This window comes from Lactuca sativa, chromosome 1 (assembly GCF_002870075.4).
Source record: "Lactuca sativa cultivar Salinas chromosome 1, Lsat_Salinas_v11, whole genome shotgun sequence".
Lineage (NCBI taxonomy): Eukaryota > Viridiplantae > Streptophyta > Magnoliopsida > Asterales > Asteraceae > Lactuca > Lactuca sativa.
This window is the reverse complement of record NC_056623.2, coordinates 87,452,259-87,470,185: the sequence shown is the minus strand read 5'-3', so window position 1 is coordinate 87,470,185 and position 17,927 is coordinate 87,452,259. Positions and strand designations below refer to the sequence as shown.

Below are 17,927 nucleotides of genomic sequence, written 5' to 3'. Positions count from 1 at the left end.
ACCACGTTGCACCTATTTGAGTATAGTAGGGCGTATTGTATAGGTATCAGTGGGGAGTCCAGTCGAGTTAATCAGTGCAATGGTTTTTCTATCTATGTTGGGTATTGAAGATAGGAGTGGGTCCTTGTTCTTGGGATGATCCATGTGTTGGAACGTCGGTTGATGAGTCGAGGTGGGGGAGTACGATGATTTCGTGGTCCAGTCTATGAGTCAGTGATGTTATTGGACAGTTGAGTTGTTTGGAATTGGATTGGTACGAGACTTGGAACGACTAGAGGCAGTCGTGACGAGAAGTTCTTGAGGAATTCGTCTGAGGTTCAGAGTTATGAGATCGATTGATTTCCTTAAAGGGGATTATCGGGCGTTGTGTATCACTTTCCAGGGGCAGGTGCGTTATTGCTGGTGAAAATAGTTTGTGAGGTTGTTGATATGTCAGATAGTGATGGTTTGAACCCTAAGTGGGGGAGAACCGGGTGTTTTTTTGAGAGAACCAGAGATTTGTGCAAGATCGGTTAGGGGTTGGATACAGAAACCTGCGACTTGAATTCATGAGATCAGGGTCATTGGTGATCAAAGAAAGGTGCAGGGCGAGATAATGCATGTGGTATATGTCTGAGAGAAGAATGGGTGTTTCCACTGCGGGTGGTCAATGGTCAGGAATCTGGTGGTGGTCAGAGTTGTTTCAAGTGGAAGACTCGTAATGATGGTATGGGCAGTTGAGAACTTCTGGGTTGAAATATGGGTAGAAGATTGTCAAGTAGCCAACTCCCGGGCTGGGATGTGTATTTTGCTTGGATTTTGAGCAGTAGTGGAAAGGGTTTCTGAGGATCATCAGTGTGTTCTGAAGAGTTAGCGCCTTCCTTGTATTCCAATTGAGTGTTTAGATGCACTGAAGTTGCGCATTGAGTGAAAGAGGAAATGTATTGTTGTATGTGTATGGTGCTGGGAGTAAGGGAATCAGTGGTAGAGGCAGGACATTGTGATACTCTGTTAGGGTGTTCCGTGGTTTCCACGTATAGCATCCCGAATTCAGAGTTATTTAGAGTCTTGGGTTTAAGATAACTAGTGATGTATCATGTATCCACGATTCCAGTGGGAGCCCTTCGTATATTGTCATCAAGAGGGATTATTTAAGGAAGTGGATCTCCGCAGAGGTAGGTTCTGTGTTATGGCAGTTGCCGCCAGAGACTGTAATGCATATCGGGGCAAGTGTGTGTGTAACTATTTATGATAGTCTTCGGTGCATGAGTTAGTGAACATAGTGTGGCGTTGTAATGAGAATGAGAGTATAGTGTGATGCTATGGGGAGCCGTAGTATTCGCCAGTCAGAGGGTGTTGTGATGCTACGGGGAGCCGTAGTACTCACAAGTCAGAGAGAGAGAGAGTTGTGATGCTACGGGGAGCCGTAGTATTCGCCAGTCAGAGGGTGTTGTGATGCTACGGGGAGCCGTAGTACTCACAAGTCAGAGGGAGGGAGTCGTGGTACTACGGGGAGCCATAGTACTCACTAGTTAGTTGGCGTTGTGATACTACGGGGAGCCGTAGTACTCACTAGTCAGAGGTTGTCGTAATGATGCGGGAAGCCATAGTACCCACTAGACGGCAAGAGAGTGTGATGATGGAGTGCTCTCCGATAGGTGCATGATGCAGAAGAGTTTTAGGCTTGAGTAGCCCTAGTGTCGAGTTTTTGGAGCCTAGTGGTTAAACCGGGGCGGGACTGGGGTCTCCGTCTCTGTCAGGAGGGTCAGCGAGGCACGCAGGAGAATAGGCGCAGTAGACGGCAGAGGTTGGAGCTGAGTCGATCTTCGATTGGATTGTATTTTTATGAGGAAAAGGGAATTTCGTGACTTGCGTGTCACTGGGCCGTGATAGTGTTCATGGGAAGGAAGTTAGTGAGATATTTTGGATCATGTTATGTGTGACCATTGGGGGTTCAGATGTGGGGGAAAAAGCTGACCTGGTGCTCGGTATCAAAGATGAATATGAGTAATGAGCTAGAGTTTACCATGGTGATGTCTATGGACACTTCAGAGCAAGCGAACGATAGACGCTTGAGGGTATGTTTCGGGCATGTGTATTAGATTTCAGGGGGAAATTGTGGCCCGTATTTGCCCTTGGCAGAGTTTCCTAAAACAACAACCATCATTAGTGCATCAGTATGCCACCCTTTGAGCTGTTGTAGGGAAAGGAGTAGCGGACCCCATTTGTTGGGGAGAGGTAGAGCAACGTGTGATGGGAAGTACAGAGATCGTGCTTCAGACGTCAGAGCAGATACAACAGGTCATGCAGAGGTTGTTGACTGCTCAGAGTCACCAGGAGAGTTATGCGGACAGGCGCCGGTCCGAGCTCTAATTTCAGGTCGGTGATTTGGTGTTCCTGAAGGTATCTCTTTGGAAAGGAGTGATTCGATTCAGGAAGAGGGGCAAGCTGGGACCCCGGTTTATTAGACCATTTAGAGTGATCGCAAGGGTGGGCAGGGTAGCGTATCGCTTGGAGCTACCTGCAGAGTTGGGTCAGATTCATGACACCTTTCACGTGTCGCAGTTGCGGAAGTGTATAGCCGATGAGTCAGCAGTGGTGCCATTGGGGGATATTCAGGTGGATGCGAGCCTGAATTATGCTGAGAGACCAGTGGCGATCAGAGATCGGAAGATCAAGGTTTTGAGGAACAAGTAGGTACCTTTGGTTTTGGTTCAGTGGCAACATCGAAAGGGGTCTGAGATGACTTGTGAGTTAGAGTCGGAGATGCGAGGGAAGCATCCAGAGTTGTTCGAGGAATGAGACTTCGGGGGCGAAGTCTAGTTCTAGTGGGGGATAATTGTAACACCCCGAGATTCAGGTATATTCCTTTCATCCTTGTTCTTTATTGTTTGGGCATGTTTAGTCCTTGAGTGGAGGGTTTGTAGCAAGTGAGTACGCTGGGCGTACCAGAGGGGTACGCTGCGCGTACTCACGTGCTTAATTTGGACGCGGGGTCGCCAAGATACGCTAGGCGTACCTAGAGTTACGCCGGGCGTACCCGGCCCAGGTGCAAAAACCCTAATCCTCCTTGTGCACTATTTAAAGGGTGTTATGGCTCATTCCTTAGCCTCCATATCAGTGAGTGAAACCCTAAAAGAGAGCCCCATCGTTCTGAGTGTGTGAGAGTGTTGATTTGAGCTTGTTGGTGCTTTAGTGGCTTAGTGAAGAAGAAGGAAGGTAGTTCTTGGAGGCTAAAGCTTGAGGTGCCATTTTGGATCTAAGATCTGCAGAGGAAAGGGCTACACTTGGAGGTATAAAGTTCAAAACTTTCCTCTTCTTTTGGTTGTTGTTGTATGTGTCCTTTTCAGGGCTAAAAACCCCAAAGGTGGAGACTTTATGAGTGTAAAGTGCTCCATGGTCCGAGATCTGTCCATTTTCAGTGTTACTAGTGATTTAGAGCCATAAAGTTCCCATCTTGGATCTTACTTTGGAGTCATGCATGTGTTTTAAGCCTTCTAGAGTTGAAGGATGGATCATTTTGGGAGATAGTGACTTGTTCAGCCATGCAAAGGCTTAAAGTCATCAACTTTATGGATTAAGGGGCTTAGATGGGGTCAGATCTAAAATATGGACGTAGGTCTTAACTGTTTAAGACCTCAAGAGCAAAAGGGCTGAAGCAGGGGAGTATGCCGGGCGTAATCCCTAGTACGCGCCACGTACTGGGTGGCGTTCCCCGTTTCTGAGATGCAGTCGGGTACGCTCAGCGTACACATCTGGTACGCGCAGCGTAACCCAGGAAGTTGACTTTTGGTTGACTTTTAGGGTATGGTCTATTGTGGGGCCTTTTGAGTTATGAGAGGGGCAAAATGGTCTTTTACCCTTTTGAGAGTGTCATAAGAGGACATAGTCTAGCCTTTGAGAATTTTATTAAGGGTATTTATTTCATATGATTAGGCGGAGGCTAGGCCAGCGTTTACCGAGTCAGAGATTTACCGAGATACCCGAGGTGAGTCTTCTCACTATACTTTACCTAGAGTGGTAACAGAGTTATGTGACAGAGTTATTGTATGTGATGTGTGGCACCGCATTATTTCTATGTGATTTATGTTGTGTGTATATCAGAGATAGGACCAGAAGGTCCACAGAGCTAGGACCAGAAGGTCCGCAGAGTTAGGGCCCAAGGGCCCATAGAGTTATAGCCTCGAGTGGCTAATATGTGCTATATGTGGTGTTTTTCATATTATGTGCCAGTATATTTGTATGTTATTTATATGTTGAGATTTATTGTGATATGTGATATGCATGATATAGAGTTAGGACCCTTGGGTCCGTAGATTTAGGGCCAGAGGGCCCACAGAGAGCTGGGACTGGAGGGTCTCACTGAGACACACTGACCGGAGGGTCAACAGAGTTATAGCCTCGAGTGGCTAATCTGTGTTAGTGGTATTTTGGGGAACTCACTAAGCTTCGTGCTTACAGTGTTTTGTGTTATGTGTTTCAGGTTATCACAGTATCACGGGACGGCACCGGCTCGATTGTACACACCAGAGGAAACATTTATTTTGAGGATCCTGGTTTATTATTTGATTGGACAAAAGAGTCATGTATTGTAAATTAAACAAAAATGAAGATTTTTGTGAAAAGTGTTATAGAGATAAACGATTTTAAATGAAAAAATTGTTTTGAAAATTGCGGTGTTACATATAGCATGCATAAGTCATTTAGCAAATAAAGCAAATTATGCATCTTATCCTAAAGTGAACTAGTGCTTATTTAAATTCATGTGTATTACCTATAGTTATAATAAACACTCATCCTACAATCATCACTTAGCATTCTATGTTTAAGTCTAGAAATCCTCTAAAATTCATAGTTCGCTTAAACTAATGTTCTTATATTAACTGTGACATCCCTAAATTTATGGCAACTCTAAAACTTTTTATTTATGCTTAATTTATGGCAAGAACATTTCGGTATAATAGCTTTTGTAACATCCAAATTTTCATTTTTAAATTCATATAAAAACATTGTTCATAAAAGACAAAATTGCAAGAATGGTCTGTGTGGTATGTCAAAACTATCAACTTTGGTCCAAAATGGGTTTGGCTCACAAGGATGGTCCAATAATTTCGTTTTGTTGCGAGTTTAGTCCAAAATTTTTAAAACTTTTTATAATGACAAATTTGCTCTTGGTATTTTCCCTTTTTCAATTTTTTTATTACAGAAATCAAAAAAAGAAAAAGAAAAAGAAAGTCTCTCTCTCTCTCTTTCTCTCTCTCTACACAAAACACATCTTATTCGTTCTGAGAAGAGGGTTCCGGTAGAGAGGGCGAATGAGGCTTCTCGCAAAGATGCTTCCGGCAAAGGTGCTTCCGATGAAGAGGGTTCCGTCAACCGAGGCTTCTGGAGGATTATCTTCATCGCTGCTATCCTTCTTCCAAAACGCCGATGGTTGCGAGGGTTTTCAAATCTGGTTCATCATTGTTTTATCGTGGCGGCAGGATTAGGGTTTCGTTGGTTCATGCTTCTTTTCCTCCGACTGATACAATGGTGGCTAGATTAGGGTTTAGGGTAGCAGTTATATCAGGGCTCTTATACCCAAATTTTTGTGAAGCCTGAAGTGTAATTGCCACCGTCACCTCTATACAGGCGACGATTCCGTGTATGTGGTGTCTTTGGCTCCAACGACGTTTCAGGCGACGTTGAAGCCAAAACGGAAACAATAAGGGTTTTTTGGAGGTACAACTCTACTGAAACAAGATCAGGTGCAACTCCGCTTGTAATCATCTCATCTATTCCACACTCCAACTAATTGTTCTTGTTACAAATTTGATTGTTCTTGTGGGTTTAAAAATCTGGTTGTTCTTAATTTTGAAGTTGCAGATCAGGAAAAAAATATGTTTGAATTCATCATACGGTGGTGGTAGTTCTTGAGTTTCATTTTGAAATTAAAGATGCAGATTTATATGATGGTGGTGGAAAAAATATGTTTGAATTCATCGGATGGTGTTAGTGGTGATCGCCGGTCACGATGGCAATGGCTATTATTGATGACCAACAGTGGTGGTAGCGGTAGTGCTCATGACTGGCGATGGTGGTGATAACATAATCAATAGTTGTATGCTAGAGAGGGTGGATGGGTGAAGTAAGGATAGGAGTAGTATTACTTTTGTTTAATTATGTAAATTGTAAAATGTATTTATATAAAAAAAAACTGAAAAAAAAAAAAACAAAAAGTAAGGGCAAAAACGTCATTATAAAAAAGTTTAAATTGACGTGGACCAAATCCACAACAAAAATGAAAAGTTTGGACCAAATTCGCAACAAAATGAAAAGTTTGGACCACTAATGCAAGTCCAAACCTTTTTGGACCAAACTTGCAAGTTTTAACATAACACAAGGACCATTCTTGCAATTTTGTCTTGATAAAAACCATTTCAAGAAACCCACAAATGTCAATACAGATCATCACCGAAATATAAGAGTCTCAAAATATCTGGAATCATAAACTGCGGGCGAATATGTACAATCAAGTCTTCGCCATCTCGCGATCCTCAGGAGTACCTGAAACACATTTAATCAACAACTGTATGCACGGAACTTAGTGAACTCCCAAAATAGCACATACATCACAACACAAAATAAACAGCTATGGATTATCAACAACTCTGAAGACTACTCAAAGTCGCAGTGGACAAACAACACGCCATGTGGGTTATCAGCAACCCTAGAGACTACCCGAAGTCTTGACACATACAATAACACACATCAAAGTAATAGCAAATAGACCCAAATGGTCATCACATATATAAATATATTCTACCACACATGTAACAATAATAAGAAGACTCACCTCGCACAGTCATATAACTCACACTCGAACTGCCGAAACTAGACTCCGCCTAATAGATGCATCAATTAACCTTAATTAATAATTAAGGTAATTTCCATACTCCACTAATCCCAAGACAAGTCTAATCCACATTTAGAGCAAAAGACCGTTCCCCCCCCCCCCCCCCCCCCTTCTCTTAAAACCCTCATAGTCCACCTAAGTCATAATAAGCCCAAAAGTCAAAGAAAGTCAAAACGCGCGACATACTCATCTCTACGTTGGGCATAGAGCACTTGGCTGGGAAAGATCGAGCTCACAACTGGATACACTGGGTGTAGCCAGGATTACATTATGCTCGGCGTACGCGGCCAACCCCAAAACTCTAATTTTTTAAGATCTTAATCATTAAGACACTTACTTTAGTTTTAGATCTGACCCTAAAAGACGTCCTAATCCATAAAGTCTCTGACTTTATGCCTTTGCAAGGCTAAAGAGAGCTTAATCCCAAAACTCTAACTTCTAACATCACCAAAAGCTCCATAACACATGCATGGAAGAAAGGAAATGACCAAGCTAACATTTTTATGACTCTAAGCAGTCTAAAACGTCAGGAAGGACAACTCATATGCTCTAGTATTCCATACTCACAAATATCAAGCTTTTGGTACAAAAAGAACACAAATCCAAGCCTAAACAAGATATAGCAAAATAAGCTCCAAGGTATGAACTTTATACCCTTAAAAGAGGGACAAAGAGATTTAGATTATGGATCCAAAATCTTGAATGCACCACCACTTTTTGAATGATCTTCCTTTACTACCAAGACACTCAAGGACCACTCTCAAGCTCCAAATCTCATTGACAAGGGCTTGGGTTTCGATTTTAGGGTTTATAGAAATGGAGGTTGATTATAAGGAGGTCCAAGGAGGATTAAGATGTTTAAATAGGGGACACAACCCTAAAAATTTAGTGTTAAAGAGTTGCACGAGTACGCCCATCATATTCACACGTACGCCCATCGTACTCCAATTTTGATGCGTCACAAGTCGATGACTTATGCCCAACATACAACCTTGTATGCCCAGTGTAAGGGCCTTAATTGCAAATAATTTAAAATGCTAAGGGTTGAAATGGAATTACCTGGCAACGGGCGTTACAACTTTTCTGAGATCCAACAACTAAGCCAACGTGACCATTGTAGACACCTCTCTTGTAAGAAGATTAATCAGTATTTTAAGTTAGAATTACCGATAAATCTTATTTATATGTTCATAATAATGACTTATGACTATAAATAAAAGTTACACTGAAATCAAAAGAGCGTAGTTTAACTTAGAGAGGTTTTAGCAAAAACTCGAGAAAATGCGCCAACATAACTCCGAAACCGAAAGTGCTATTTTGTTGGGCTTCTAGCTACTTTAGAGCCTAGTTAAAATACTCAAGAAACCTAGAAAAATCAGACCTAAGAAAGCAGAGAGGTTTTGAGAGAGTTATGAAAAAAAATGTTGAGGACTTGTCTCTACAAGCTCTCTGTCACTACTTAGGTTGTGTTTGGCGCGTCACAGCTAGTTAATAAGCTAACTTATTTTTCGAGCTTTTTTAAGTTGTTATGTTTGGCAAACCAAAAAGTAGTTTATAAGCTAGTTTTTAAAAAGCTACTTAGAGTAGTTTTTTAGAAGTTTTTTTTTTAAATTTTCCAAATATACCCCTTAATTAAATATAGAAACATCTTTTTTTAAATACCCTTTTATGTCATTTTATATCTTTTAGCTAGTTTTACCAAACGTCATTTTTTATCAGCTAGCTTTTCAGCTGTCAGCTAGCTTTTTATTTAACAACTAGTTTTTCAGCTAGTACGTCAAACATAGTCGTAGCCTTCCCTTGGGACTGATTATCCAAACCTTCTCCTAAGCCTATCAAAAGGGTCGGCTCTGGCACTACCTGTCATTGACTTAACTCTACAAGCTCATTGTCACTACTTATCCCCCAAACCAACCCGATCTAACTCGAACCATGGTTGTCAAAATCGCAATCCTAATCGTAGGATCATACGATCCTAGATATGAAAAACGATTCAGATCGTAAAAGGATCGTATTTAAGGTAGGATCGTAAGATCGAGATCCGATCCTACCTTCCTTGATTTTTTTATTATTTTTTTTTTTTAGCAAATGAATTTTTTTTTTACCATTTTATATCTTTTACCCTTTAGCAATTTACCATTTATCATTTTGTATTGTGGCTTATGACTAATATTTTGAAGTTTTTATAACTTTTGAACGAAAAATTGAATGTTTAAAATATTTTTCATGATTGAAAATTATAAATTAAAATTATATTTAATTTTGTGGGATTTTAGGATCCCGATCCCAATCTTGTAAACCCAAAAACGATCCTAGGTAGAATCCCGATCTTGACAACCTTGGTATGAACAACTTACTGAGCAAAACCGAAAAGAGACTTGTGTTACTCTGTCAATACTTACAAAATAGAATTATATAAACCGAAGATGAATAGAAATCAAAGACTCCTACCTCATAAAAATCAAGTCTTTTTGGAATACAAAACTATAAGTAAATGAATAAACTAACTTTTCTATAAATATTTACAAGGAATGGTCCACAAAACCTTCATACTATACGCTTCCACAAACTTGATATTTCTTGAATGCTCTCAGTCCTTTTGGAATCCTCTAGAATCTCATATCAACCTTTGTCTATGATGACGATACACATCTTAATACCTTTTATTTCGTTAGTTATCACTATAGTTGCTTGTTATGTAACAACTTATAGTATGATTGTTTTTAAGATCTCATTACTATTACTTATCTCCAAATCTCAAAAAGAAATTTGTGATATAATCAAACCCCCATACAAGTTTTTTTAAGCTATCATTAACTTGGTGCAACATTTTATTATATCTGTTACATCCATGTGTCTCCAAACAACTACAACACATAATACAAACACGTTTTTTCGACTCACTTGAATACCTATAATGCTCAAGTCTTATTCACTTTACTCAAAGTCAACATGGTTAAAGAATACAAATTTCATTTTCTCAAACTCAATTAGATTGTAAACTATACAATCATCACCAAGGGCATTTAGGTCAAAAAAAAAAGGATTACCTCCATAGCAGAAGAATTAATTAACCTGCATATTCACCTGCTTGATAAGTTGTTTCTAAACATTCTTTAGCCCTATGAACTTTTGACTGTAGATAAAAACTCCCATTCTTGGCGTTCCTTTCAAATAAATTGTCATATTTCTGTACACAATATAGAAAAATTGGTAAATATTTTTATAATTTTAATTAAATAGTCAAAAAGTTTAAATACTACTAACTTGTGCGATTTCTTCCCATGATGATTGTTCATTGACACCAAGAATTTGTCTGGCTTCTTGTTCAGTCATAGCTTTGCTTCCTTTACGCACAACATTTTGTAATGTGTCTTGAGCAACACCTGATTTTGATGCATCTGAAATTCAACAAAATCAATAAATAAATGTTATTTCAGTATGTTAAAAGACAATTCAGGACTTATTTTTTGAGAAATAAGACATACGCTTAAAAAACGATATATTTAAGGATTCAGGGGTTTATGAAAAATATCAGATAGATAAGGATATATGTTTTAATTGTTAGATGAAAAGGTTTTTGCATTAGATAAGGGTTGTGAAGATAGGTTTTATATTTTATAAAGGTGAGTTGAAAGCTTATATGAAAAAAAATAAAAAAATAAAACTTACTTTGGAGGGCTTGTCTATATGCTTGAACAAGAGCCCTAGCCATTATTCCAGAACCCATTACAATCAAATTTGCAAGAATCTTGGAAGCCTGCAAAAAACAAGTTCATGATAATCTTTAAAACTTTTTAAAGTTCATATTTTTTTCCCTTAAGAATCAATTTCATGATTGTTTCAAGTTCAAGTTTTTAGGTCTCTATATAAAGTCAAATTCATTGAAGCAACTGCATCATCTAAACAAAACACAAAGCATTGATTTTCATAACTGAAATTGAAACCTCTCTCAGATTATAATCTGCAGAAAATCAACTTAAGAGGCTACATCATGATTCAAGAGAATGCTTGTGTTTTCTGTTTTATCATGACAACAAACACAATCGAGCCAAAATCATGGCACAAACATTTCCTTTATCCATGCATTTGAAAAGAGATATTACAGAATTCGCAGCTGATAAAATAACCCTTACATAAAACTTGGATTAATGTTTAATTATTTATGTACGAATTCAAACCAAAAACGCAAAACAGCTCAATAGTTTCGTCATTTCCTAAATATGATTTACGACTAATTTCCTCTTTCGTGTATTCGGAAATCTAATAATTATCAATTATCAAAAACCTCACATCCATGATCGTTCAAAACCCAACTATAATTCGATTGTACGAATAGAAACAACAAGTAAATTGACATATAGAAATCCAGAAAACATACCATAGATTCGGTTTAAAAAATCCAATCAACGTTACGCAAAATTTAATGTCGTAGAATTTGGTCTGAAGATAATTCTAGGGTTTTGTTTGTGAACACAGGGGAAGGTTGGTGATATCAAAAAAAATATTCAAAAATCTCTCATTATATATATTAATTCCTGAAAGGGTCGGTGAATGTTTTGAAATTTCGAATTTTGCCACGGATTTCTGCAAACTTAAGAAAATTGCCCCGCCATATTTTTTCACTTTTTTTATACTTTTTGATTTTGGCCACACATTTTTCTCGGTTTAACATAATGGTTGCTCATTTTTTTTAATTTTACGTTTACCTCTCTTCACATCTTCTTTACATTCTTCTTTTAATAATTGAAGGTGTGTTTCGTTAATTTTTCCCTTACTATACACGTGTCGGGTATTAACTTCCTCACTCATCGTCGTGATTCACCAAAATTGGCACATCAATTCCCTTTTTACCGACTCTAATACTTTTGCCCTAAACTCCATTTCCCCCTTTATTCTCATTCCCACACTCATCAAGACACCACAGCCAACCTTGCCTCCCTCAGCCCTCCTCTGATGCCGTTTCCCTCTCCGACATAGGAAAGAGTCTCTTTTGTGGAGAACTGACAGAGCGAATATGCTTTTCTGCTTCAAAATTTTATCAACGTCTAAGTAAATCTTATCTAACCCAGCGCCATCGGCGCATGTAATTCCTACTAGTTTTATAAGGAAAAATAAAATATATCATTTGTTTTTTTAATAAATACAAGATGTAATTGTTATTTATTAAAAAAACGAATTAAAAAGATTTCTTGGATTTCTTGGACATCACAAACATGTTTGGTACCCAAAATACTACTAAAAATAGTGCATGATTAATGTAGCACATAGGTAACCATCTATTAACTTTTTATATAAGATATGTTATTTAAAAAAACTATAAAGAGACAAGGAAAGGAAGTACGAAATTATAAGGTTTTTTTTTCACAAAATACCATTAAATACTATTATAATTTGTATTTTATAAACATTTACAATTGCCTAGCGTGTGTTAGGTTCTAGAATAATTTTTAGTCTTTTACAGATTTTTTTTTTTCCAAGAATGATTAAAAGTTAAAAAAACATGTATGTTTCAATAATTTTTCTAAAAAAAATTCTAAGAAAGAAGATTCTTTCAATTTTCTATAACTTGAAAAAATGATAATTTTTGTTTTCCATATTTTTTTCATTTCTATTGTTTTTTCTAAATTATAAGCTATACACCCATACACCTAGGGGTGTAAAAATGCCCGAACTCGATTAACATGACTTGATTCAAGCCCGAATAAGGCTAATAGGGTCGGGTTTATCAGGATCAAAAATGGAAATTGGGTTATACAGGTTAACTCAAAACATATATAGGGTTGGGTTTCGAGTACATATCTTTCCTTTTAATTAGGTTTCGGTTAACCCGAGTTAGATTTTTAGGTTGATTCCCTTTCTCGTTATCACGTACACAGAAAAAAAAATATGGAAACATGAAACTCACAATTGCTTGTACGTTCAAATTGAGACCATTACAGTAAGACATGTGGACTATTACTGCAGATTATTACACCGATACCATTTCTATTATTTTACATTCTTTGTAGCCTGCTATTATATAAGGAACATTTCTATAATTTTGTCTATTCCATGCAAATTAAAAGGATAGATCGGCCATTTCTATAATTATACTATTACATATGGACAATTTCTGTAATTATTAGATTAGAGAACTATAGTTTAATGTACCCAGTGGCGGGTGTGTGTGGTGCCCGGGGGGTCCCGGGCCACTGCTCCGCTTCGGTTCGTTAGGGTAAAAAAAAAATCTATTAGGTGCACCGGCTTCAAATTCGTTCGGGTGACACTATATTTTCGAGAATTCGAGGCCCAAAAAATGAAAGTATAAAAAATGTTAGTCCAACAAATAAAGAAAATTAGCCCAATACCTCAATTTAGAATTAGCCCAAATGCATTTTGAGTTTGTAGCCCAAGTTGCTTATTAAGTTTTTAACCCAATAGAATTAGCCCAATACCCCAAATCTCTATTAGGTGTCCATCGACATTTTTTGAAGAAAAGAAATTGGAGTGCTGGCCTGGTCCCTGGACGAACGAGATTACAGAAAACAAAAAAAAAAATCGACACTGTGAAGTGAAGGCTGTCGACGAAGAAAAAGAAATCAGACATTGGGACTTGCTTCTTTCAGTCGATTTCAACCATTCAAGTGTTCAACCATTCGATTTTGTTTGTTTGGCTTGGCTTGGCACTCCTTTCAATCCTACAAATACAATGAAACAAGTAAGTATTCATAATTTTAGGTTTATGAAATTAGTCAAATTGGCTTGGCTTGGCACTCCTTGTGATTCATTTGCTAAATTTAGCAAAACAAAGTTGTTAAAGTTGAGTGAGTTATACACAAAAGATTTTAATGATGCGGAGAGGATGCAACTTGATGGTGAACGTGAAATATATTATCATGCTTTGCATAAAGATGACCGGTTCACTAGTTTGCAAGGAATTTCCGACCTTTCTCGTTTGATGGTGGAAACGGGGAAACATCGGTCTTATCCTATGGTTTATAGGTTGTTGAAGTTGGTTTTGGTTTTACCCGTTGCAACCGCAACGGTTTAAAGATGTTTTTCAACGATGAAGTTTTTAAAGACGGATTTGCGTAAAAAAATAGGTGATGATTTTTTGAACGATGTCATGATTTCTTATGTTAAAAAAGAAACACTTATGAAAGTGAAGATGGAAGATGTAATGGATCGGTTTCAAAAAATGCGTACCCGTAAATGTCAAATTTAGATATTAAGATGTAATTGATCGATTTGATGTACTAGTACTTTTAACTTTTTTTTATGTTATTATATTCGGACAAAAAAATTTGTGCCGCTGTTGTGACAACTTTCTGCGTCCGCCACTGAATGTGCCCTTAAGAACAACACACAACATTTGCTAAGTGTTATGTGGATAATATGTCAAATATTGTATCATTTGAAATAACAAATATAGAAAAGGAAAATTGATAGAAAATAAATTTCCAAACACGTTTTGTGATCTTCTAAAATAGAAAATGGAAACTCAATTAGTTTCAACCAAACACGTTTTCTAGATTTTCTACTGAAAATAAAAACCCCGCTCCTGTTTCCGTAAACATTTCCAAAATAAACTTAAACATTTTTCCACAACTAAACACACACAAAAAATGGTACTAAAATTAATGCACATTGAATAGCAAACATATCAACAAAATATGATTATCGATCACCTAAAACAAGCAATTTCCTACAAGATCAACCCTTTTCCACCTCGAATCACATTAAAAAAAGAAAAAACTAATCAAAGTAGTTTCAGAACTTGAACAAATTCTTATGAACCTTAGATACAACTCTACAAGTCAACGAAACCCTAGTAGCAGATCTATGAATCACCTTCAAATCCTCACCATGCATTTCAACCTCACTACCATTCACAGCCTGAAAAGTGAAAAACAAAACAAAAAAAATGTATATAACAACATAAAAAATAAAAAAGTTTGTTTTTTTTTAATCATATAATGATGCCATGATGATTTTCAAGTCATCTTACCTCATCATATTGTTGAATTTCACAATCTTTTATACCATGTAAGTAATCTGATCAGCAAAAGGTAAAAAATGGTAATAAGACTTTATTAAGATCAATTGAAAAACATTTAAAAATAGGCTCACCTGAGTATGCTGTATCTTTGAATACCAATAAACTGCATGGCATCAGTGCAATAGAGAAAGGAGGGTAGTTTTGTAAATTCCCATGACTGGTTTCTTGAATGTTGCTTGTAGTGTCTACTAAAGTTGAATGAGGAGTGAAGTCCATGACAACAGGTGATCCTAATGAAAGAATAGCCACCACCGGAAAATAAGCGGGCCCATCTTGGTGGGGCTATGTTTTAATTTCACCAAAAACAAATTTATTAATAAATGGGAAAGTAAAAAAAAGGGTTAAGTGCAAAATACAATTTTTTTATCAATTTAGTCACTTAACTACAGAGTACAAACCATTATGCCTTGATTGGGAAGATACTCATTGATGAGAACATGATTGATTGCAGAAGGAAACAAACACAATTCCTCCTTGATTTTTTCTGTAATTTTTGTCAGCCATGGTGGTACTACATAGAGAAAAGGGAGAGGTATGATTAGTTGCTAATTTGATGTTATCCATTCATCCAATAAACTTCATAACTTTTCACTACATATAGAATTTAATACTTCAGTTTTATGACAATAAGGTATAGAATGTCTTAATCCCGAAATGATATTGATAAGAGAGAAGGATTAGGGCTTACAATCTTGAGGCAAAAGACCTTTTTCATGGACAATCCCTCCTGTAACAAACATCACACGAAAACAAACGAAAAATTCCATCAAAACCAACATATATTTTAACCTCCAAATTAACAAGTTCATAGATAACAGCAATGTCATACCCCAATTTTGCAATCTCCTGTTTTTCAGAGACTTCCATTTCGAAACCGGAGCTGTGTAAATCTACGAAATCAAAAAATAAAACCTCGCTTCAATTTGAGAATAAGACCGGAGCTGGTTAACCAACTACACCACTGTTCAGTCTGTTCTCAATTTCGAAGTGAAAAATCACACTGTTGTCGAATGCCCCAAAGAACAACAAAAAGGAGAGAAGATAGCAAACAGAAGATGCGTTAGTAGATTACATACCTGATTTAGGAGTAGTTTTTGATCGGAATCGGAGATGAAGTCCGGTATGTAGTACAACGTCGGAACTGAGCCGACTTTGAACTTGTTCAAATGATCACTCGATTCCATTTCCCTCTGTTTTACAAATCGATCGGAACCTTCACGCTATGTGTTGAAATGCTGACTAGTTTAACGACTTTAGCCTATCCGGGTTAAATAAAACCGATCGGATCCGATTCCAAACGTACAAAAATGCTTGAAAAGTAGGGGTCGGGTTAAATAATTTGGGTTCGGTTAAATAAGTTAGGTTGCCTTCATGTTTCAGGGAAAATGACTCTCGAGGGTAATTAACTTTTGCGTTTGTACTCATTTGGTCTCTTTTTTTTGTATTCAATATACCATCGAAGTTGTTGTTGGTGTTTACCATAGCCCTTTTGACCGGCTTTTGACCTGTGATAGTCGGTCAAAGGGTTATGGTGAACACAAACAACAAGTTCGATGGTATATTGAGTACAAAAAAAAGGAAAGGGACCAAATGAGAACAAACGCAACAGTTGGTTACCCTTCTGATTCATTTCCCCTTTACTCATTTACAACAAATCTCACATCATCTCCTATTGATATTAATGACTTTATGAGATTCATTCTTGCTTCTCTTCAAAACATAACTCACGAAAGGACATTATTCATGCATGTACAACTTTGTAATGCACTTGAATATTTATTAGGGGAATCCTGACTAAGCAGGTGCATTTCATGACTACATTTACATTTCCAATCAAATGATTTATCGTATTATGGATTCTAGACAAGTCTACAAACGAGTGGAATCACAAGTGCTATGATTTTTTAGTTTACTTAGCTTTAAGATCGAATTCATGGGATAAGATACAACATCAATATGTACAATATTATGGTGATGTGTCTACAAAAGCAGCATGATATTGTACATTTTGATGTTGTATCTTATCCCACGAGTTCGATCTTAAAGCTAAGTAAACTCAAAATTCACAGCACTTGTGATTCCACTCGTTTGTAGACTTGTCTAGAATCCATGATACGATAAATCATTTGATTGCAAATGTAAATGTAGTCATGAAATGCACCTGCTTAGTCAGGATTCCCCTAATAAATATTCAAGTGCATTACAAAGTTGTACATGCATGAATAATGTCCTTTCGTGAGTTATGTTTTGAAGAGAAGCAAGAATGAATCTCATAAAGTCATTAATATCAGTAGGAGATGATGTGGGATTTGTTGTAAATGAGTAAAGGGAAAATGAATCAGGAGGGTAACCAACTGTTGCGTTTGTTCTCATTTGGTCCTTTTCCTTTTTTTGTACTCAATATATCATCGAACTTGTTGTTTGTGTTCACCATAACCCTTTGACCGGCTATTATCACAGGTCAAAAGTCGGTCAAAAGGGCTATGGTAAACACCAACAACAAGTTCGATGGTATATTGAATACAAAAAAAAAAAGAAAATGGACCAAATGAGTACAAACGCAAAAGTTAATTACCCTCAAGAGTCATTTTCCCAATTTTGAAAATACACATAAACACAAAGTAATTCAATCCTTTTAATCTCATGATTTGATTAAATTCTAAAAATCTATGGTTAATTTTTTTTAGACCTATTTAATAAGAGCACTATACAACCATTAGTGTTTGTTCCTTTGGATCATGGTATCCTACATATACAACAAAGTAAATGAAATCACTAAGGCCCCGTTTGATAGTTGTTGACCGAGAAAGTGCTGACTGAGAAAGGTCTGTCCCAGTAAGAAATTCTGACTGAGTAAGAAATCATATTGTTTGATTGAAAATCTGACTGAATGTGCTGACCGGTGCAAAATGACCATTTTACCCCGATGCTCTACATGTTTCTATGCAATATGAAGATGATGATAATAATGATAATAATAATAATAATAATAATAATAACAAAAACAACAAT

At 37.1% G+C, this 17,927-nt stretch overlaps 2 protein-coding genes across 5 annotated transcripts; both read right to left on the bottom strand.

Annotated features, from left to right (window-relative positions):
• Positions 1-6,198: 6,198 nt before the first annotated feature.
• Positions 6,199-11,385, bottom strand: LOC111897006 (mitochondrial import inner membrane translocase subunit PAM16 like 2). 4 transcript variants are annotated; one of them, XR_006191194.2, is made up of 5 exons: positions 11,256-11,385; positions 10,547-10,634; positions 10,142-10,275; positions 7,934-10,064; positions 6,199-6,525 (listed from the first exon to the last, which is right to left on the bottom strand). XR_006191194.2 is itself a non-coding variant. In XM_042901811.2 (5 exons), exons 1-4 carry the CDS (start codon positions 11,256-11,258, stop codon positions 9,945-9,947), a joined length of 345 nt encoding a protein of 114 aa, XP_042757745.1. In that variant the 5' UTR covers positions 11,259-11,385; the 3' UTR covers positions 6,199-6,547; positions 9,925-9,944. The 4 variants fall into 4 exon arrangements, 3 of the variants coding, with proteins under 3 accessions (XP_042757745.1, XP_023748750.1, XP_023748749.1); XM_042901811.2 differs by having other exon boundaries at positions 6,199-6,547; positions 9,925-10,064; XM_023892982.3 differs by having other exon boundaries at positions 9,925-10,064.
• Positions 11,386-14,482: 3,097 nt separating this feature from the next.
• LOC111897001 (uncharacterized) lies at positions 14,483-16,161 on the bottom strand. The gene is made up of 7 exons (XM_023892978.3): positions 15,992-16,161; positions 15,745-15,805; positions 15,604-15,642; positions 15,314-15,426; positions 14,987-15,197; positions 14,865-14,911; positions 14,483-14,752 (listed from the first exon to the last, which is right to left on the bottom strand). The coding sequence occupies exons 1-7, from the start codon at positions 16,097-16,099 to the stop codon at positions 14,627-14,629; spliced, it is 705 nt and encodes a 234-aa protein (XP_023748746.1). The 5' UTR covers positions 16,100-16,161; the 3' UTR covers positions 14,483-14,626.
• Between the last annotated feature and the right edge of the window lie 1,766 nt (positions 16,162-17,927).

Coding starts and splice junctions, on each gene's coding strand:
- LOC111897006 (XM_023892981.3), bottom strand. Junction 10,065..10,141: donor CATGGGAAGAAATCGCACAA/GTTAGTAGTATT, acceptor TATTGTGTACAG/AAATATGACAATTTATTTGA. Junction 6,526..9,961: donor AGAAACAACTTATCAAGCAG/GTGAATATGCAG, acceptor AATGTGTTTCAG/GTACTCCTGAGGATCGCGAG.
- LOC111897001 (XM_023892978.3), bottom strand. CDS start 16,099: ATGGAATCGAGTGATCATTTGAACAAGTTCAAAGTCGGCTCAGTTCCG. Junction 15,806..15,991: donor AAAAACTACTCCTAAATCAG/GTATGTAATCTA, acceptor TTGATTTCGTAG/ATTTACACAGCTCCGGTTTC. Junction 14,912..14,986: donor CAAAGATACAGCATACTCAG/GTGAGCCTATTT, acceptor TTTGCTGATCAG/ATTACTTACATGGTATAAAA.